Source organism: Helicoverpa armigera, chromosome 18 (assembly GCF_030705265.1).
Source record: "Helicoverpa armigera isolate CAAS_96S chromosome 18, ASM3070526v1, whole genome shotgun sequence".
Taxonomy (NCBI): domain Eukaryota; kingdom Metazoa; phylum Arthropoda; class Insecta; order Lepidoptera; family Noctuidae; genus Helicoverpa; species Helicoverpa armigera.
In genome coordinates this window covers 10,445,067-10,460,601 of record NC_087137.1, presented here as the reverse complement: position 1 = coordinate 10,460,601, position 15,535 = coordinate 10,445,067, and the positions used below count along the sequence as shown (strand labels likewise).

Genomic DNA, 15,535 nt, shown 5'->3' with positions numbered 1-15,535 from the left:
TACCTCCCCTAAAGTATGAAATGACATTACGAATCGAAGTGAAATGCGAGTTGTTGATCGAGTTTTATAGAATCGCAGTACTGATCAACTTTAAAAGCAGCATCATTCAAAAGTTAAATATTTTACTTACGTTATGTGTGTAGGACAGGACAGTCCAAAAGTCGAACATTATAGGTACTACTTTAACTTATCTAAGGTTATAATTTGCAAAACATCTAATAATTTGTAACATGTAATCATGCACGAGGGAAAGGTTAGCATTTCATGCAGCCGCTCAAATATTAATGATTCAATAGCCTTTAACCTAACTAGACTAGACCATGACTAAGGTGATTATGACAGTAAACGCCGCACTCTCAGTGGCTCATCACATCAATAGTACGAATAATAAAAGCATTAGGCTACAGTTTTTGTCTGAAGTAAGCACATAGTTCGTGTCAAACTAACGCAGAAACCATTATTGGGCATTATTTAGCACGTGCTTAGCTCGACTATTCCTTCAATTTTTTTATTTGATATCACAAAGGTCTCAGGATTTTCAGTTTTCTATTCTTCATACAGAGGCATGTATTGCTGTGGTGCCTGATGAAAAGTTTTTGTACATAATATTTGTACCAGTAGATCTATGAGGTTGCTAGTAAAAAAATATAATTTAATATTATTTGAATATGCTTAAAATATAATTTACTAAGTGGTATCTCTGAATACGGCATTTAGACATTAATAATTGCACCAGTCTTCGAATTTACGTGAAGGTATTAAAGCTTACTTCAGTACCAAAGTATAAGTGGTTCGGGTTAGTAATAATATTCATTTTGACGTACAAAGTCACCGTTTTAGCTTAGGTTTTGGAAACCTAACTTTTGTTGCTGTCAATTCACATTTATTATTTCGGCATTTACGTCTTTAACTTTTTTTCTATTTCGTTTATTAAATCCAGCTCTCATAATTGTACAAAAGAAAGTACGGATACTAAATTAACATAAATCACTCATTAGAATTACGAAAACAAAAAATAATGATTATATTACAGATACTTAAACTTTACACAGTTTCTACAATTTCATTTTAATTTTCAACCCTAAAAAAAGGTGCACAGGAATAAAAATAATCAGATAATTTAAAAAATAAACACCTTTAAACTTTCACAGTTGAAGTTTGAAAGTATTTCGTAATGTTACTTATAACGCTTCTTTCAAGTTTTCCTCTGCTGTATAATTTTCTTTATCTTCAACACTTAGAGAAAGGGGCTAAAATTATTACTTTTAGACCTTCGCATCTATAGAAAAAGTTCCAAGGTTTGCTTCATAAAAATTAAACTTCTTTATGGTATCTGATTTTAGTACAACTTTTGTATCTAAAAAAGAGGCCTGAATTCCCCTATTATTGCTTTCCTGCGGCGGTGACCAATATTTTACGTTTTGTTTAATAGATATAAGAATTTCCCATGTCTTGTGTGGGGTAATGTTAAAATACTATCTTACTTTAAAACCTTACTTTAAAAGGGAACTTGTTTATTGAAGATTTCAGTACAAGGAAATGATGCAGCTATTCATTCGTTTTTTGCCTGGATTTTGAGTCATAGTCCCGATAGTACTGTATAGCAACTACGCGCTACAGTACCCACTTAACCCATAGATCAGTTTAAAATCTAAAAAAAACGCTGTCTTTATTAGATTAAATGGAGATAACGTGGCAACACAATGCACTAATGCATTAATTTAGCTCCTTAGGTGCAATTTTTACTTTTAAATGACATACAATCTCATCACACTCGTAATATAAGGTCAAGTACATTATTTGACCCCACACACTTCTCGTAAAAAACAAAATATATGCACAAAGACACCAGCCTAAACAGTTTACCTAAATCTAGACATTAAAATAATTACAAAAGTACTTATAAAACTTTTTATAGCAATCAAATAGGTTACATAGTCTTACAGTTTACTGGACACTGGTATTAGTCAGTATTTGTCCGGGCGTGGTCGAGAGCTGATTGCAGGCATAGACAAGCATAGACAAACATAAACTTGGGTAATAATGGAGACTATCAGAAAGTTTGGTCTGCAGTACTGTGATGTGGAAACCATGTTGTGGAATGTTTCTGTGCTGTCAAGAGCACTCCTACTGAATATTGATGAGAGAAATAAGAAACGTAAGTTTGTGTGAAGTTCTTGGTAACAATGGAACATACTTTACATTTCAATATAATTAAATATGTTAACGGTAAAGTTATATTATAAATTACTTAATAACGTAAGTGTAGTGCACATATTCTTAAAAAAAAATTACATATAGGTACTCATAACAGTCATAACATAACATACAAAGTAACCATCAACTAGAAGTTACAAGTTACAATGCCGGACAGACTTGAGTCCTTTGCTTTGTCTTTTTGATATTATTTCACAAGAAGCAAAAAAATTCAATACTATCGAGTTGATTCACTTGCGTCGAGAATTGGAAGTCCATTTCAAATACATACAAAAAAGTAGTTTCAGTGGCCAATCAAAACACTGCAAACTTTTAGTCGGCCGATAGTGTGTTTGGGCTCATAATTCAGTATGAAGATGAATGGCAATGCGCAAATATCAACAACGCGCAGATCGACTGAAAACTTTGATTGGAATCATGATTTTCTTAAAAAAAAAATTGTTTACCGTCAGGTCAGCCGACTGTTTGTAGATGAACTATATAATATTTATAAAATTCCAGCTATCCCAATAATCTCGTACATCCTGGGCATCTCAATCTCCCTGGGCTACTTCTACGTGTACCTCGTGTCTATGATTTGGTTCGTGTTTCACCGCTGTGCAGCCAATGGCGACCTGTTGGCGGCCATTGTTGTTTTTTCACTGGGAGTCAGCAGCGAAATTGGAACTGTTAAGCTGATATTCATGTTTTTGCATAGGTTAGTCACTTGATTTAAATTGTTTTTATAGTTCCCAAACTTGATGGAGTTTTGCTGTAATTTTTAAGGTCAGGTACATGCATGTGGCCAATCCTCCTCGCACCAATTGGATATTTCTGCCCAGACTTTACACCTTAGAGATTGTAGACCACTGTCTAGATATGTACCTATGTGCAGTTATTTTTTGTTAAAAACGAAATTTAGGTATCATGGTATCACGGATTTGTCGCTTCGAATTTCAGAATTGACAGCATTTTTTTAACTTTTTTTTTTTTTCAACCAGTGGTACAGTCAAGCAGATAGTGGCAGAATGCCTAGCATGCCAGGCCACTGTGGTGCCAGGGAGTCGTTTTTCCAACAATTTGCTGACAACACTACGAGACGTGAAAAAGAGGGCTATGGTATTCTGGATAGTTATCATTGCTAATGGCATCGTGTATGTTGCTAAACCTATCATTTTGCCCGGGAGACATTTTTCTGAAGATCTGTTTATATTTTATGGTGAGTTTTGTTTGAATTTAATTAGTTTTTCATAGATAGAATAGTCTTCATTTTAATAGTTACTCGCATGCTTAGTTCTATCCCCTAAAGTTAAAAAGACGAATCTGATAAAAATAAAAATGGAGAAAAAAATGTTCATGGAACAGGAAATTGTGAGCTGTCTTTAAATAAACTAAAATATTAACATACTTAAAGCCAATAATGCGTACAAGTTATTTAGTGTATTCTATAATTCAAATTATTTAGTGTATTCTGTACTTTTATTCATGAACAAGTAGTTCTTAGGTAATAATGACAATTCGACCTATCATTGTTTCTGGCATTTAATCAGGACTGGCATAGAGGATGACTGCTTCTACGGAAGCGGAATTAACGTTACGATCCGCCGGAACGGAACTGTCGCTCAAACATTCAATGACCCGGTTTGCCTTTGGCCGATATTATGGGAAGAACTTAGTTGTTATTTAGGTTTTTGACAAAGCTATATACCTAAGTGTTATTGTGTCTAAGATATATTTAGACAGTTTTTTTTTTAAGAAATGACATGACATAATTTTTATCTGAGTTGGTTTTACGATCAGTCTTAGATTTAGCAGTTTGTATAAACTTCTACACCATGAACTTGGGATAGATTGTCATAAATAATGATGTTGTGGATGTTTCACAGGTCTAGAACCAATGCAAGAGAATCCAAATTATCAAATAGCCTCCGTGTTACAAGCTGCTGGAGTTATCTTTACTTGTTACCCACCAGCTACCATCACAGCGTTCCTTATCGTCGTCTCCGGCTACGTCGAGGCACAAATGCTCTCACTTACTGAAGAACTACTGCATCTCTGGGAAGACGCAGAGGCACATTACTACAAAACAAACCAAGTCATCAGTGTTTTAGATCATAACAAAGAAAGGAACCTTAAAACCAAAGCTGTTAACGAGTACGTAGAAAAACATCTGAAAGACATAATCCAATCACATGGAAGGAATATTAACCTACTACATAAACTTGAGCATGTATTCAGTGGAGCTATAGCTTTAGAATTCTTGTTACTTGTCATTGGTCTTATAGCTGAACTGCTAGGAGGATTAGAAAATACTTACTTGGAGATACCATTTGCTCTGATGCAAGTTGGTATGGACTGTTTCACTGGTCAGCGAGTCATGGATGCCAGTGTTAAGTTCGAAAGAGCAGTCTACGATTGCAAATGGGAGAACTATAATTTGTCCAACATGAAAATCGTGCAGACAATGTTGCAGAGTTCGCAGAAGACTATGAAGTTATCTGCGGGTGGTATCATCATGTTGAGTTCCAGCTGTCTGATGCAGGTCATCAGGTCGATATACTCAGCGTACACGACGCTGAGGTCCACTATGAAGTAGCTGTAACAAATAACAAATGGTAGAATAGTTCATTAGTCAAAATAGACTATAGTAATAGCAAAATATAGACTACAGACTGATATCCATACAGTGATCCCTAAATTTAAATAAACGTTAGTATTTGGACCATAAAAGGAACCTTTGTAGGAATACATACTCAAACCCGACTGTTGGTGATTCGAATTAAAATCTGAAAAGCCATATAGAAAAGTATTAAACAAACAAAATGCAACACAGTAGTGGAAAGGACAAATTATTCACGATAATAACGTAGCTGACAAACCAATCAAACAGTAGATTGACGATGACAGACTGCAAACAAATAGATTGGTAATTATGATTGTGAAGAATGACTTCACCGCCATTTTTTGCATAATCGTTCAGAGACCTCAGAAAACAGGATGTCTTGACTCTCTTACAAAGGGCCATAAAGCTGTTAATAGTGTACGTGTAACTTCGGAAAAATAGAGAGAATCATGTGCCAATGATACGGTCATCGAGTTAAAAACCTGTATGTAAGAAGACTGTATGGTAATTATGAGAATATCACTTGGAAAGTTTGGGTTGGACTACTGCCAGCTACCAGACATGATCTCCAATGTGTCAACTATGCTGAGAGTGCTGTCCTTGAATATTGACAGCCGAAATAAGAAGCGTATGTATTTGTTATTAATTTGGTAGAATTAAAAGGCTAGTTCTATAACTTGAAGTTTTTTTTTAATCCATACTTTTGTACTATATAATATACTATACTTTTAGTTAGTTTTTATATGCCATTACACATTTTCACTTTTTATAGTTGAGCTCCAACGGGTTCATATAGTTTCTATTCCATGAAATGTTCCGTCCACCTAACAGAATGCTAATAAAGAATAATGTATTGCGCATTTTCGGAGTTGGATCGATTCAAAACTATCATCAGCTCCCGTTACAATAAAATATGGCTCCTCAATTCTTCCACTTCATTTGCAGGTATCCCAATCCCCATCAACATATTAACAGTGGCCGTATGTTCGATCTATATGTACACTTACGTGATATCTGGCTTCTGGTTCACTTTCTGGCGCTGCCAGCAGACCGGGGACATGGCTGCGGCCATGGTCGCCCTCTCCCTCAACGTTGCCAGTGAAGTCGCTGTTATTAAACTCTTCTATATGATTTTTAATGAGTAAGATATTCGCTTTTAGTACGTAGGTTTAATTAAGTATTCGCAATTTAAAGGATGTTTTTTTCGCATTCAAATACAAAATCTTCTTCTTTTTTAATGTATAGAAATTGCAACCTGCATCCACCAATTCAGGTCTTGACGGTTCAACCGTTGTTTTTGCATCTCAGATGTAGATACGTCGTTTGTAGGCATATTTCTTATCTTTCTGATAGGCAGTATTAGTCTAGTGATAGCACTATAAGCTAATAATTGTAGTATGTGTAGTGGTGATTAATGCTTAATGCTTCTCCGTGGGAGAGGAGGCCTGAGCCCAGCAGTGGGACGATAATAAAGGCTGTAACAGTAACAGGACTATAAGCTGCTTCATGCTGTTCAAAACATCACCATCATTTACAGGAAACTCTTCAAGGACCTGACAGATAAGTACCTAGCATGTGACTCACGCACAGTCCCAGGGACCAGGTTTGCACGAAACATGACGACAGCTCTCCGCAATGTCAAGATGCGAGCAGTTGGCTACTGGATCGTTCTCATGGTGAACGCCGTACTTTATATCATGAAACCGTTTCTTGCACATGGTCGGCATTTAGCGTGGGACGGATTCGTTGTACTTGGTAAGCAAAGTGAAGATGTATCGGTAATCAAGCTGTTACGGTAAAGCGATAAAAGTAATAAAATCGAGTATTTGTAACATGTAGGTATACTTTGATTAAAAAATCGTAAATATAGCGTGTAATGTAGAAACAAAACAAAAATCCTTAAAGAACCTTTAGTTATTGAAAGTCTATTAAGATATATTGTTTCAGGTCTGGACCCGATGTTAGAGTCTCCCAATTATGAACTAGCTACTGCGCTGACAGCGATATCAGTACATTTTATTTGTTTCACTGTGGCAAACGTCTCAGGTTTCATCATAGTCCTCGTCGGCTATACTGAAGCTCAAATGCTATCACTCAGCGAAGAGGTAACACATCTTTGGGGAGATGCCAACAACCATTACCAAAAAATAATGAACGATTTGAGTAAATTAGAATCAGTATACTTGAAAAACAATAAAGTTTCCGACAATTGGAAAGAAACTGATATACTTCATGAGTACATAAGGAAACATTTAATAGATATCATAAGAAGACACGCAGTCAACGTGAGTCTGTTAAAAGAAGTCGAAAGTACAATGAGAGGTCCAAACGCAGTAGGATTTCTATTTCTGATCATAGGACTAGTAGCAGAATTACTTGGTGGCTTGAAGAACACAATATTAGAGGTACCATTCACATTGACACAGTTAGGAGTGGACTGTTTCTTGGGACAGAAGATAATGGATGCGAATTTGAAGTTTGAGAGAGCCGTATACGATTGTAAGTGGGAGTGCTTCAACCAATTTAACAAGAAGATTGTTCTGGTGATGCTGCAGAACTCTCAGAAGACCATGACCCTGACTGCTGGTGGCATGGTGACCTTGAGTTTCAGTTACTTCATGAATATTATAAGAAGTTCATATTCTGCGTACACTACGTTAGGGTCTATGATTTGAAGCCTCGCTTTGTTAGTTTAGTCATTAGTCAATATACTGTGTGCAGACAGAATCAACATTTCATTGAAGTTTTACGTTTGTAGTCAATAACCTCTAGTTGTGGGTTGATTTTGTGCAATATTAGTTCTGATTGCGATTTCAGCCAAGTCTTGTGTCTCTAATTAATCAATTGGTGCCACGATTCTGAATAATCTGAATAAAATCATGCCTTCGTCAAAATTTAAAGTGTCTCCTTTGATAAACACCAGTAACAAAGCCAGACTATTTAATAATTCGAGTGTAAATATTTTGTAATTTACGAGAAGTTCAAATCTACTAGACATCAAATTCACAGAAACCCTTAAGTCACACTTAAAATACAAAACATTGACATGAACTGACACGGAAATCAATATGATGGAATTCGTCGCATTCACACACTGTATTCTTACTACTTCTACTTTCCTTTCAAACAGCCGAAGGAAAATTTTGGAGTTCCTTCATATTATATTCCCTATTCTATCTATTAATTTTGTATATATTTTTTTGAGTTCAATTACTAACCACATAACATTCAATGAGACATTCAACCCCATTAAAGGGGTACCCAATTTTATCAAGCCCAGTTTACCCAGCTTCGCAAAAGGGAATTCGACAAAATGTCTGGTATCCGCAAGTTTGGGTTGCAACACTGCGATCTGCCCACTTCAATGGAGAATGTTGCCTTCTTCATGAAAGCTGTTACCCTGAAGATTGATGAGCGCGATGAGGGAAGTAAGTATTACCTACATGGATACGACTTTTTCTACTATATATTATTAAATTGAAGATTAGGATTATATAAAACAAACGTCTATGCAGGCCATTGCTGGTTTGTTTTTGTGAATCTTCTTCAATTTTTTAACATCATCATTATCTATCATTTGAATATAGCTTCGCTACAATCTATCCTTTCTCTTATTTGCGTTACTCAGTTAGCTTTCAACAATACTAAAATAACCCAAATCTTTCAGCGATCCCTGTCATCTTCTACTTCTTGACACTGTTCTGCATCGCGTGCTACCTGTACGTGTACGTGGTTTCCATGATCTGGTTCGTCTTCAGCCGCTGTCCAGTCACCGGCGATGTGCTGGCTGCCCTCATCGTCTTCTCCTTGGGTGTAGCCAGCGAGATCAGCACCGTCAAGTTTTTGTATATGAGGATTCATATGTGAGCCTAAAAAAATATTTATTTTTATCCTGTAAGCCAGTAGCTGAATGTGATAATAACTGTTGTGAATTGAAAGCAAAATGGTAAATAACTAATAAGTTGGACTATGGGGTAGGACATGTTATGGATTATAAATGTTCAAAGAACGAGCTAAAATATCTAAAACTTTTGTGTGGAAAAGCGTTAAGTACGAACAAGCTTAATCAAGAAAGAGGAATCAAGTATGTCGACAAGTCGTATAAAGCGAGTCCGGCTCGCACTTGGCCGGTTTATTATAGTACATATAATATGCAATATCAACTGTTCTGGATCCTACACAATATTCATTATTTACATACTTATGTACATTGAAATTATTATTTCAGCAAGGACGTCCGCAAAATGGTAACAGATTGTCTGGACTCCTACTCCAAAGTGGTGCCTGGGACCAGGTTCTCCAACAACCTGCTGCGAACCCTCAGGGAGGCGAAGAGACGGGCCATGCTGTTCTGGATGGTCATCATCGGTAACGGACTGATGTATGTTGTAAAACCACTACTTCTACCAGGAAGACATTTCATGGATGATGTCGTTTTGCTTTATGGTAAGGGCTTTCGTAGATCATACCATAGTGTATATAAATCTGTACTATGTATGTTACATAAATCTTATAAAGGTGAAGAGTTAGTTTGTTTTGACTGAACGCTAAAACGTGAAAACCTTAAAACTATTTCAGTATTAGATAATCCATTTATCGGGGTCCTTGAAGTAGTTCACACGGGACGCGGGTGAATCCGCTGATGGAAGTTAGTATTACATATAAAACAAAAAACACACACAGGTCTCTAGCGCCCCTTAATAAGGACGTGGTACAAAGAATCCAAATGGAATTACCTCTGCCACTTTTTTGGTGTAGAAAAGCCAAAACGGAGTTTCTATGTAGTAAATTTGATTTAGGAGCGCATATTACTGTATTATTTCCAAACCTTATCATCCTTTGAAAAAACATCTTCGGGCACTCTCCTTTGCCAGGCAAATTGAGAACATAAAACCAAGATAAGCAACTGAAATAGACGCCTTATTTTGAAGCAAAAAAAGTAACAACAGTTATTTATATTTAATTAAAAAACTTTACGAAAAGATTTTCTTTAATTTTACATTCCTATGTCCACAGGTTTAGAACCGATGTTCGAGACACCAAACTACCAAATATCATTTATCTTAATGGGCTCCTCGTGTGTTCTCATTTGCTACCTCTGTGCGAACATCTCCGCTTTCCTGATCATCATTACGGGGTACGTTCAGGCCCAAATGTTGGCTCTGAGTGTAGAACTGACACATCTTTGGGAAGACGCCGAAGAAAATTATCGAGGAAATAAACTAGAAGACATTACTGATGATGGTGATCAAAATCATGAAAACAAAGATGCAATACTCAATGATTATGTGACTGTACATCTTAAAGATATAGCTAAAAGCCACGCTGAGAATATAAATCTGTTAGGTCAGATTGAAGGCACTTTTAGAGGAGCTATTGCGATAGAATTCTGTCTCTTAGTCATTGCTCTTATAGCCGAATTGTTAGGAGGATTACAGAACACCTATATGGAAGTTCCTTTCGCGTTGATGCAAGTAGGTATGGACTGTTTAATAGGTCAGAGGGTTATGGATGCAGGAGCAGTGTTTGAAGATGCAGTGTACGATTGCAAATGGGAGAGATTCAATAAAAAGAATATGAAGACAGCTATGGTCTTGTTGTTGAATGCACAAAGGCCTATGACGATCTCCGCGGGCGGAGTGACTACCTTAAGTTACGTCAGTTTCATGACTATTATAAAATCTATATATTCTACTTACACTACTTTGAGGTCCACTATGGATGAACCGTAATAGTTAAATGCATTTGTTAATGAACATTTGTATTATTTTCTCAACTCTTTTATTAAACTTGTGCACCGTTAAAAGTGGCGTTTTACTTATAAACGGCTAGCTCTTTACATGAAGTAGAATTTTTAAACTGAGTTGATATACTACTAATAAAAACTTCGTCATTATGAAATACACATTTCATTCTCAAGTTGAAGAGTTTGTTTGTTTGTCACGCCAATCCTAATGATTTGCCGATCCTGGCCATTTAGTATTAGATAAATTCATTTATCGAGCTTAGCTATAGAATGCAAGTACTTTTTATCCAAATACGCCTAATTATTTTTTTCAAGTCTCAAGCGAAACCGCATACAGCAGCTAGTACACTACAAACTTCAATAATTAAATAGATTTTTCTAGAACTGACATATACAATTATCGGTTAGTTTACACCCTTTCTCGCCAGTCCTATGTAATCAGGTAATCATAGGGCATAACGACTAATGTCATGTTTATGGGAACTAAAAAGTTTTATATGTATTAAGTACAGGGATAGTGGGACAAAAAATAGTGAATATGGTTTTGTTTTATTTTTACAGGATATTTTAAAGTTAAATATTGTCTCTTGTCAATTTTTGTTTTTATATGCATACTACATACATGAATATAAAAACAAGCTTCATAGCTTCTTTACGTAAGTGACTTTTAGGTACTCCTATAGTATTATACTCGTAATAAAGAGGAATAATTTTTTGTTTGTTTGTAAATGGACCCGGTTGAAATCGCGGCTAAAAAATCTGCTAGTAAATGAAATATAACTGACGAGTTTGTTTGAACGCGGTAATCTCGGAAACCACTAGTTCGATTTGATGAAAGTTTTCAAAGTACTTTTTATGGGATTTAACTAGAAAAAGAGATCAGTTATTTCGAAACGTTTTTATAAAATTACACATCATGCGAAAAATATTAAAAAATAAAACTGCCTGTCATCAAGGTTTTATGAAATGTCATCAGCGAACAATTTTCATTCTAATATTTGTTCGCAAAATATGGCCACCCATGTAAACAAATAAGGTCTTTATAAAAAGGCAACAAATAATAATTAAGTTTGATGCATTCGGGAAAATATGTCATCGTGCAGGTGTTAACATTGTCACCGCGTACAAAGATAGTAGTAATTAGATATTTAAGTATACTGGCTAGTTAACATAACAGCTTATTATGTACTACTTTATAAAAGGAATAGAATTAAAATTTTTATAATATTTCACAATATTTAAACACGCCGAAAGGGTTACTTTAGATCGAAGACTTATGAAAAGATTATAAGTTTTTTTGGAGTTCTAAGAAATCTTCTAAAAAGGTTTTTTGAAGTTCTAAAAAATGCGGACGTTACGTGAAATTGGTCAGGAGATCCGCAAGTTTGGGCTGGAGTACTGTGACTTGCCGACCATGTTCGAAAACGTTGCGATCCTGTTGAGACTTCTCACTCTCAATATTGACATCAAGTACAAAGGAGGTTAGTATGAAAATACGGTTTGTATGAAGGCTAGAAGCTTGGGGATTGTTTAAAAGTTGCCGGATCCATTATACATCATCATCCTCCGAGCCTTTTTCCCAATCATGTTGGGGTTGGCTTCCAGTCTAACCGGATTCAGCTGAGTGCTTGTGCTTTACAAGAAGCGACAGCCTATCTGACCTCCGGATCAGATCTGCCGAATCCATAATACAGTGGTTCCTAAATATCTTTCTTCATAGGAACTAGATAACCAAGTGATTCATAGAAAAGTCCCCCAAGTTGTTTGTATAAAAATAGCCTTAGTTAAACTTCACTGGGTTAGATGGGAAAAATAGTAGCTCCATGTGAAACACTGCCCCTAATTAGACTGGGAGCTGACCTCAAAATAATTGGAGACAGGCTTCATTATTGTTTCGATAATGAAGAATCAATTGACCGTACCATCATCATTAATTTAAAAGACCAGCTCTTGTCGGTGCAGCTCCTTCCATTTACACCTATCTAGCGCCAACTCTTGAACTTCCTTATACGTCACAACCTTCACCTTTTCTTTAATTTGCTTGATGTAGCTATATCTTGGACGACCCCTTCCTCTCTTTCCTTCGACCTTCCCTTCCACGATGTTGGCCGTACCAAAAATAGATAAAGATAAACGATACCTGCAAATAGAGTTGAATGATGATACATTAAATATTCTACCCACCAGGCATAACATTCTACTCGTACATAATAACGATAGTGTCGGGAGCCTGCTACTACTACGTCTTCTTCTTCTCCATGACGTGGTACGTTTTCTGGCGCAGCAGGGAGTTGGGAGAGGACATCGGCGCCATGATTATACTGTCGCTGGGGATCACCAGTGAGATAGGACCTTTGAAGCTGTTCTATATGAGTTATAATAAGTGAGCTGCTTTTGTTTTCTGGGGCTATCTAAGTTTCTGGGGTGACACTGCAAACATGTAGTCGGCTGATATAATGAAATAATGACTTCCACTAATATTTCTATAAAAATTTCTTCTAGAAAAAGCACAGTCAAGCAAGCCATATTCATCATCGGACTCTTAAAAAAACACGTTCTAATAGTTTTTGTTTTTCTTCTAAATACTATGTACTATTAAAGACTTCTGAATATTAAGTTGGTAGCAGATTTTTTGATTTGTAAAAAACATCTGAGTACTACAATTTCCATATAATTTTCAGAGATAAAACCCAAAAGATAGCGAATGACTTTCTGGAGTGTGACGCGAACACTATCAAAAGCACGCGGTTCTACGCGAACCTGCTGAAACACTGCCGCACCGTGAAGAAGCGAGCCATGCTGTACTGGATCGTAGTGGCTGGCAATGGAGTCATCTACCTTCTGAAACCCATCACCATGAAAGGGCGGAATTTGCCTGAAAATTATTTCCTTATTTTTGGTAAAGATCTTAATTTAGGCATAGTATACCATACCTAATAGAAATCTTCTTATTTTACCATCTTAAATATGATTATTCGTATACATGTTTCTCTATTATTAATATTTAGGTGCCGAATATCTGAAACCACTACACTCTTCTCCATATATCATATAAATATCCTTTGCAATTATAATAAATCTGCAGCTCACTAGATAGTATTTTCATTTGATTTAATTTACAGTATATTTATTTTAAGCACCGTTTAAAAATCTAAATGACGTCATTAAAATACTTTAACTTTACCTTCGCAGGACTAGAACCAATATTCGAGACACCAAACTACCAGATAGCATACTGCATGATGGTGTGCGCATTATTCTTCGTTTGCTATGTCCCGGCTTGCGTGACTGCCTTCCTCATAGTGGTCACGGGGTACGCTGAGTCTCAAATGTTAGCTTTAAGCGAAGAAATGATCCAGTTGTGGCCGGATGCCATCAAACGTGCTGAGGAAAGAACACAGCTAGACGCTTCGAAAGTTCTAGACGTTTATAACCTAGAGGTCAAGACGATAATGAACCAGTTCGTTGAGAAACGCCTGAAGGAGATTATAAAGAGACATGCGCTGGTGATCAATCTGTTGAACCAGGTGGAGATAGTGTTTCGTCAAGCTATTGCGATGGGGTTCGTGCTGCTGATTGTGGGGCTGCTGGCTGAGCTGCTGGGAAAGTTGGAGAACACGTTCCTGCAGATGCCTTTTGCGTTTATGCAGGTTGGTTTACTTTTTAATCCCGAGGGACAAACTGCGGGGTGTTGTTATTTCAAGTATTGTTATTACATTAAATACAGCCAATACATTCTCATAAGATAATCAGGTCTAAACGGACATGGGTATTTTATCAAAGAATATATGTATCAGAATTGTACTTCTGGTGCTATCCTCAAATATTAAGAATGTCAAATGGTAAATTAAACAGTACTGATTACTAGTTAACAAGGCAATAATTAAGTAAATTATGTGAAGTCAATTTACGCAAAAACACATTTAAAATAACACCTCATACAACAAAGATAGCCATAAACAAATCTTGAAACTCCATTTTCAGGTATCAATCGACTGTTTCGCGGGCCAGCGTGTAATGGACGCCAGCCTGGTCTTCGAGAAGGCGGTGTACGACTGCCGCTGGGAGAACTTCGACAAAGCCAACATGAAGCTGGTGCTGGTGATGCTGCAGAGCTCCCAAAAGACCCTCGCGCTATCTGCTGGAGGCATCTCGACCCTGAGCTTCACTGCACTCATGTCTATCTACAGGGGTCTATATTCCTCGTATACTGCGCTTCGGTCTACTGTGAAGTAGTTTGGTACAGTAGGTTTTAGGCGTAGTTCATTAGAATTTAATAGAATAGGTACATAATAGATTTTAGAACTTAATAGTGTCAATAAAGAAGTGACAAAAATGAAAAAGTGTTTTATTTAGCCTGGTTTGATGATTGACAATAGAATTGCTCAAGGAGATAGATATTGAATTGGTGATGATGAACCATGAATTGGTTTCGGCATTTATTTCCAGGAACAGTCATGTAGGGTCCAAAACTCGAAAGCTGAAAACCTGTAATGTTCATATTCAATTAATTTACAATAGAACCTAAACAATAAGTTCAATGATATTAATATCAGTGAACTACATAGAATCAAATAATACAATACATAGTTATAACCACGGTCCGCATTTGTAAAGGCTTACTGCACTGGTTCGACTCGAGCTTAATAACTTTTGAATCGATTAGACAAACAATCGGATGCATCGCAACATCGATGCCTAACAAACAAACATGGAATTAATCGAAACACCAAACTACAGTATTTACTCGAAACTGGCTTTGTGAACTGTAGAAAATAAATACAGAAGGTGAATGAACTATGTATATTTCAATGAAGCAAAAGCAAATGAAGCATTTCTTTCGTAAAAAAATAAAATAAAAAAGCCATCAGTCAATGATTTCTTTCAATTTGATACAAATTGCAAAATTTAGGATACAATCAATTAAGATTTACAACTTTAGGATCATTTGGAAAATCATTTAGGATAAA

The 15,535-nt window shown here is 36.3% G+C and overlaps 4 protein-coding genes across 4 annotated transcripts; all 4 read left to right on the top strand.

The window, feature by feature from the left end:
- The first annotated feature begins 1,993 nt into the window (after positions 1-1,993).
- On the top strand, positions 1,994-5,205 carry LOC110379873 (uncharacterized). The gene is made up of 4 exons (XM_049848580.2): positions 1,994-2,158; positions 2,719-2,914; positions 3,198-3,415; positions 4,083-5,205. The coding sequence occupies exons 1-4, from the start codon at positions 2,044-2,046 to the stop codon at positions 4,790-4,792; spliced, it is 1,239 nt and encodes a 412-aa protein (XP_049704537.2). The 5' UTR covers positions 1,994-2,043; the 3' UTR covers positions 4,793-5,205.
- A 124-nt stretch (positions 5,206-5,329) lies between these two features.
- On the top strand, positions 5,330-7,536 carry LOC110379877 (uncharacterized). Its single transcript, XM_021339691.3, has 4 exons — positions 5,330-5,447; positions 5,765-5,960; positions 6,357-6,574; positions 6,767-7,536. Exons 1-4 carry the CDS (start codon positions 5,330-5,332, stop codon positions 7,492-7,494), a joined length of 1,260 nt encoding a protein of 419 aa, XP_021195366.3. The 3' UTR covers positions 7,495-7,536.
- A 593-nt stretch (positions 7,537-8,129) lies between these two features.
- Positions 8,130-10,551, top strand: LOC110379882 (uncharacterized). The gene is made up of 4 exons (XM_021339698.3): positions 8,130-8,247; positions 8,487-8,682; positions 9,048-9,265; positions 9,836-10,551. Exons 1-4 carry the CDS (start codon positions 8,133-8,135, stop codon positions 10,549-10,551), a joined length of 1,245 nt encoding a protein of 414 aa, XP_021195373.3. The 5' UTR covers positions 8,130-8,132.
- Positions 10,552-11,826: 1,275 nt separating this feature from the next.
- On the top strand, positions 11,827-14,801 carry LOC110379874 (uncharacterized). Its single transcript, XM_021339690.3, has 5 exons — positions 11,827-12,046; positions 12,753-12,948; positions 13,247-13,464; positions 13,758-14,215; positions 14,550-14,801. The coding sequence occupies exons 1-5, from the start codon at positions 11,911-11,913 to the stop codon at positions 14,799-14,801; spliced, it is 1,260 nt and encodes a 419-aa protein (XP_021195365.3). The 5' UTR covers positions 11,827-11,910.
- Positions 14,802-15,535: the final 734 nt, after the last annotated feature.

Coding starts and splice junctions, on each gene's coding strand:
- LOC110379873 (XM_049848580.2), top strand. CDS start 2,044: ATGGAGACTATCAGAAAGTTTGGTCTGCAGTACTGTGATGTGGAAACC. Junction 2,159..2,718: donor TGATGAGAGAAATAAGAAAC/GTAAGTTTGTGT, acceptor ATAAAATTCCAG/CTATCCCAATAATCTCGTAC. Junction 3,416..4,082: donor AGATCTGTTTATATTTTATG/GTGAGTTTTGTT, acceptor GATGTTTCACAG/GTCTAGAACCAATGCAAGAG.
- LOC110379874 (XM_021339690.3), top strand. CDS start 11,911: ATGCGGACGTTACGTGAAATTGGTCAGGAGATCCGCAAGTTTGGGCTG. Junction 12,047..12,752: donor TGACATCAAGTACAAAGGAG/GTTAGTATGAAA, acceptor TCTACCCACCAG/GCATAACATTCTACTCGTAC. Junction 13,465..13,757: donor AAATTATTTCCTTATTTTTG/GTAAAGATCTTA, acceptor TTACCTTCGCAG/GACTAGAACCAATATTCGAG.
- LOC110379882 (XM_021339698.3), top strand. CDS start 8,133: ATGTCTGGTATCCGCAAGTTTGGGTTGCAACACTGCGATCTGCCCACT. Junction 8,683..9,047: donor TTGTATATGAGGATTCATAT/GTGAGCCTAAAA, acceptor TTATTATTTCAG/CAAGGACGTCCGCAAAATGG. Junction 9,266..9,835: donor TGATGTCGTTTTGCTTTATG/GTAAGGGCTTTC, acceptor CTATGTCCACAG/GTTTAGAACCGATGTTCGAG.
- LOC110379877 (XM_021339691.3), top strand. CDS start 5,330: ATGAGAATATCACTTGGAAAGTTTGGGTTGGACTACTGCCAGCTACCA. Junction 5,961..6,356: donor TTCTATATGATTTTTAATGA/GTAAGATATTCG, acceptor CATCATTTACAG/GAAACTCTTCAAGGACCTGA. Junction 6,575..6,766: donor GGACGGATTCGTTGTACTTG/GTAAGCAAAGTG, acceptor ATATTGTTTCAG/GTCTGGACCCGATGTTAGAG.